Here is a 5354-nt window from a genome sequence, read left to right on the forward strand (position 1 = left end):
TTGGCTCCTACTTTTGTGGTTGCTGCTAACGACATATCGACTAGAGAGATGTGCGAATGCGACCAGGTCTAACATTATCAGACTCCTACTTATTGGACTATCACCTTGAATGCAAACTCCATTAGATAGTGCCGGTCAGATCATGTGGACTATCTCTCTCACACAAACACTACATCACGTTGGCAGGATAAGTGAGGATGGCGAGGAGAGAGCTGCTGCGAGATGGCTAGGGAAATGGTAGAGGAATATGTGTAGCAGAGAATGTCCGGATTTTCGAGAGCATATACAACAGCGCATTCTCAATTGTGCTGCATTGCGACAACAAAGCTTGTAAAGTATTCACAATCATTCACACAGCAGACTTCTACAAACCGTTATCATAATTTAATCCCCTCGTACGCTGCCTTGCCCACACGAACCGCCTTCATGTGTATTGGGCTGATTGAGGTTTCGCTACCCTATCGCGTCACAATTGACATTAACCAAGCCTACATTGTGCTAAGTTTGATAAATTCAATCATGCCTTTGTTTTCTGATCTTATCCTGTTCAAAATAATCATCTCAAGACGCGTGCGCCTCGCTTCCCCACATACTAACAGCCCTAAAATCCTTGACGTTGCCAAATCTGATTCCCTCAAAGATGCGATCGCAGGGTGAAGTTATGAGCTGGGGAGTCGAGGTGTTGCTGGAGAGATTGCCGACTGCCAAACGTTCGGTCACAGCTGTTACAGTACATTGCAATCTTAGGTGAATGTGCGTCTCGGAGTGAGATTTCGCGTCTGATTGAATTATTGTAATCTCAGAGAGGCCGTCGCCATTTCGAATTTTTACCCAGCTTCGGAGATCGTTTGTCACTAGTCCCAATAAAGTTTAGTGGAAATTTTCCAAAGACGAAGAGTTCATACAAAATTCAACCTATTATCTCCAGACTCTTGTTTGGGGGTCTAGTTCTTTCGCGAGATCCTATCAACCTGAGTCCTCCTATAATCGTAATTCTCGTATTTCATCTGCATTATTGTCCGTGTTGGTTTGCTCTCCTCTGATATCTTCTTCTAATCTGCCGAAAAATGGATGAGTCGCTGTGAGAGGTTTTGCTTGGCAAATATAACCCATTGGCGTGTGAACGAAGTCTTGCCCTTTGCATCTCAGCGACAGCCATTCCTGGAGGAATGTTAAGGGTTTGGTTGTGAAACTGTGGCATGGAGGTGCGCCTTCGCTCTGTTCTGCCGAGCGCAGCTCAACTGGAGACCGCATTCTCTCAGAATATCTGCCCTGATTCTGTGAAACCTCCTAGGATCCAAGATACTGGTTTATATTATTGTACTCATTGTATTCAAAGTAAAGCCGACCTGCGAAGAAACCAAGCTCAACAGTGAGCCATGTTGGCGCCTCCCATCCTGGAGGGAGATTGGGCACGGCAAAGTAATCAAGTTTGTTGAAATGGAGCATTTTGCGCGTCACTGACGCGGCGTAGGTGAGTAAGTGTGTGGTTGGTCGCTTAGCGTCGCAGATGAGTGGAAATAGATGCTCTGCTTCCTCTGCGTTGATAATTAGAGTTGTATTCGATGTTGAGTTCCAGATGATCCAGTTTACTTGACGCTATAGACAGAGTTAGATTTTTAATCAAGGGAGAATTAAATTTAGCTCGTGACTTCCCTGGAAGTTATCAGCGAGGCGAGCCAATGGGAAGCTCAAAGTCCTGGCAAATTCTGCCGAAACATATAGTTTGGAAGTCATCGCTTCACTCCTGATCCCATGTTTTTGGCCCAGGGTGGTATGCCGAAGAGCCATGAACCACTGTTCATAACCTGCAGAATCCGCAGTAAGTCTTCCAGTGTTTATAAATACGGCAATGTCCCTATGAAGGCCTCTAAATGTTAACGGTGAGTAGTGTTCCTGCTTTTGCACTTCACGGATGGTCTCGACCTCAAACGCAACCTCCTTTTCTTGCTCAACCTCTTGTAGGGCGGAGCTATGAACAGCATTTCCGGTGTCCTGGAAGGCTTTCCGCCGAATCCCAAGCTCCTTCATAAACCGAACGAGTTTTAACGATGTTGGATCTTCACCAGCCACGAGCTTCGACTTCGACTTGGCTCTAGGCTGATACAGCTGCTGCAGAGTCTGCTGTTCTTTCTGCTTTAAGACGCTTATGTATGCACTCCGTTGCTCGCTGTCCACAAGGAAATTGGTGTTGTTGCTGGCAGCTTGTATACGACGACAGAAGTCGCTACCCTGAGAGTAGTACAGAGGCTAAAGCTGCTCGATTCCGTCACAAGTCTGCTCTAGAATCCAACATATTACATCGTGAGAGTCGACTATGTCGCCACGAATCTTCTTGCGAAGATGTAAAATACTCTAATAGACTACCTATAATTCCAGACATCGTTTTGCCTTATAGTAGAGCTACTATAAAAATTTAATCCTAGCTACTATAAGAATTTAATCCTAGCTACTATAAGAAAAAAGTAGGTTTTAGAGACCTGTTTTTATAGTAGGTCGAAAAGAGGTAGAGTTATTCTTAAACAATATACTTAATATATATTAAACGTAGAGATTTAACTAAGCTAACCTAGAAAAAAATAAGATTCTAGAAAAGTCTTAACCTTATAAAGTTATATATATATCTAGTAAAGAGTAATAAGTTAAGGTTTTTTGTATTTCTACCCTTACTTTTTAAGTAAGGTCTAAGCTTTCTTTATTACTCTTCTAGCTATATTATACTAGGCTTATAAGTAATTCTTATTATTATTTTATAAAAGTAAAGAGCTAATATTAAGCTATCTAAAGAACTAAAATTTATTATAATAGCTCTTATAATAGTTCTTAAATCTTAATATAAGTAAAAGCTAAGCTAAAAGATACTAGAAAAGAATTTACTTAGAGAGACCTATTTTTATAGTAGGTCGAAAAGAGGTAGAGGTATACTTAAATAATATACTTAATATATATTAAATATAGAGATTTAACTAAGCTAACCTAGAAAAAAATAAGATTCTAGAAAAGTCTTAACCTTATAAAGTTATATATATTTCTAGTAAAGAGTAATAAGTCGAGGTTTTTTATATTTCTACTCTTACTTTTTAAGTAAGGTCTAAGTTTACTTTATAACTCTTCTAGCTATATTATACTAGTCTTATATATAATTATAGTTATTATTTTATAATACTAATATAGAGTAAGTATAGAGCTATCTAAAGAAGTAAAAAGTATTATAATAGTATTTTATTAAAGACTATAAGAGTAATAGAAGAATTAGAAGAAGAAAAAAAGAAAAAAAGAAAAGAATTAACTATTACTACTAAGCTATTATAGTATTAATAGTATTAGTAGATAACTAATATATTTCTACTTATTTTTAATCTACTTAAGCTTTAAAAATATTAAAAAAAAGAAAGAATATATAGTAGAAAAGCTATATAGCCGAGGTAATATAGTTTTCTCTTTATATATAGTAGAAAAATACTTATTTTAATATATAACCTATAAAAATACTTAGTAGATACTAAGTCTAAGGTATACTCGAGTAAGTAAGAGAAGTAAAAAAAAGAACTCTTAATAACTAAGCTAATAACTAAGCTATAAAGATAATTTATAGCTTATTAGATAGCTAAAAGCTAGAACTTTAAGGTTTTTATTAAAAAAGTTTAAATATTACTATTATATAATTATAAAGGTTATTACTAAGATTCTTCTAAGATTAATAATAACTTAGAGTTAAAGTCTTTCTAAGTAAGTTTTTAGAGTTTAATATACTATATACTATATAAATAAGAAATATTTAAAGTTATAGCTTAATTAAACTTATAGATATAAAGTTATTAGTATTTTACTTCTTTTACTTTTACTAAAAGTTAAATTTAATTTCTATAAACTATATACTCTAAATATTTCTAAAATATAGAGATTTAATTAGATTAACCTAATCTAGAAAATTATAATATTCTAGAAAAGTCTTAACTTTATAAAGTTATATATATTTCTAGTAAAAAGTAATAAGTTAAGGTTTTTTATATTTCTACTCTTACTTTTTAAGTAAAGTCTAAGTTTTCTTTATTACTCTTCTAGCTATATTATACTAGTCTATACGTTTAGCGGCGGCTTTACGGCTAGGCGGCTTCGGGTCGATATCGTAACCCTACTAAAACTCTATCGACTAAAGTCTTAATTAATACTAAAAATAAATAGATATAACTTAGTATTATATTAAATATATACTATACCTACCTAGAAACTAACTTATAGTTACGTGCGACTTGTTTATATTAAGTTATTATATATTTATAATATTACTTATAAATAGTTTAGGTCTATACACGTAATCTATATACTACCGTAGTATAAAAACTATACTATTACCTTCGACAACAACTTATAACTCTATCGATCGAAGTTTGTTATCTTTTAATATAGATATCTATTTAGTATCGAATTAACGTTATATCGCTCTATTATTATACGCGAGTAGAGGTACTTAAGATAGAATACCTTCTCGATATAGCTACTAACTACTATCAAATAATTTAGGTCTATATAGATAATATAAGTAGTATACTACTATAGTATAAAAACTATACTATTATCTTTAATAATAACTTATAACTCTATCGATCGTAATTTATTATTTTGTAATATAGATATTAATATACTATAGAATCGACTTCGGATTACTCTATTATTATACGCGAGCCTTTCTTATTAAGATTTATATTATATAAATTTTACCTCTAATTAATTTAGGCCTATATACGTAATTTGCCACCGTCTCCCTTCTCTTTTACCCTCTCTTTAGGTAATATAATTACGGTTTATATTATAATAATTATATATTCTTAGCTTTTAACTACCCTTAAACTTCGTTATAGTACCTAAAAAGAAACTAGTTAGTCGACTAAGACTTAATAGTATAGAAAGAAGGCGTAGAAAGGCTACTACCGCCTAAGAAAGACGTCGAAGATTAGGTTTTCTAAATATTAGAATTCGAAGCAACCCTCTAATTTTCCCTTCTACTACTACTTAGATTTAAGATGTTCTCGCGCTAATAGAACTATCGACTTAACCTTAGACAACTACTCGAGTTATACGGTTAAGTAGTCGAGTAAGTCAAAATAACAATTTAGAGCCCCCTTTAAACTTAACCGACTAACTATTAATCTAACCTCGATATTATACCCGATCGACGTCAAAAAGCCCTTAACTCCCTACTATCCTAGCTTTGTTAACACGTCTATCGCCTATATACAAACTCTCCTATTTAACTAGGTCACCTACGTTCTCTTTACCGATTCGCCTATAATAGCCTAGCCCTTCGCTTTAACTTCCTTCTCTTATAGAAGTTATAACCTATATTTAAGCCT

General features: G+C 34.2%; 1 protein-coding gene across 1 annotated transcript; it reads right to left on the reverse strand.

Annotated features, from left to right (window-relative positions):
• Positions 1-1290: 1290 nt before the first annotated feature.
• Positions 1291-2031, reverse strand: GLAREA_07282 (uncharacterized protein; the record flags this gene model as incomplete). Its single annotated transcript, XM_008081230.1, has 3 exons — positions 1291-1538; positions 1594-1599; positions 1653-2031. The coding sequence occupies 3 exons, from the start codon at positions 2029-2031 to the stop codon at positions 1291-1293; spliced, it is 633 nt and encodes a 210-aa protein (XP_008079421.1).
• Between the last annotated feature and the right edge of the window lie 3323 nt (positions 2032-5354).

Source organism: Glarea lozoyensis (assembly GCF_000409485.1).
Source record: "Glarea lozoyensis ATCC 20868 chromosome Unknown GLAREA14, whole genome shotgun sequence".
NCBI lineage: Eukaryota > Fungi > Ascomycota > Leotiomycetes > Helotiales > Helotiaceae > Glarea > Glarea lozoyensis.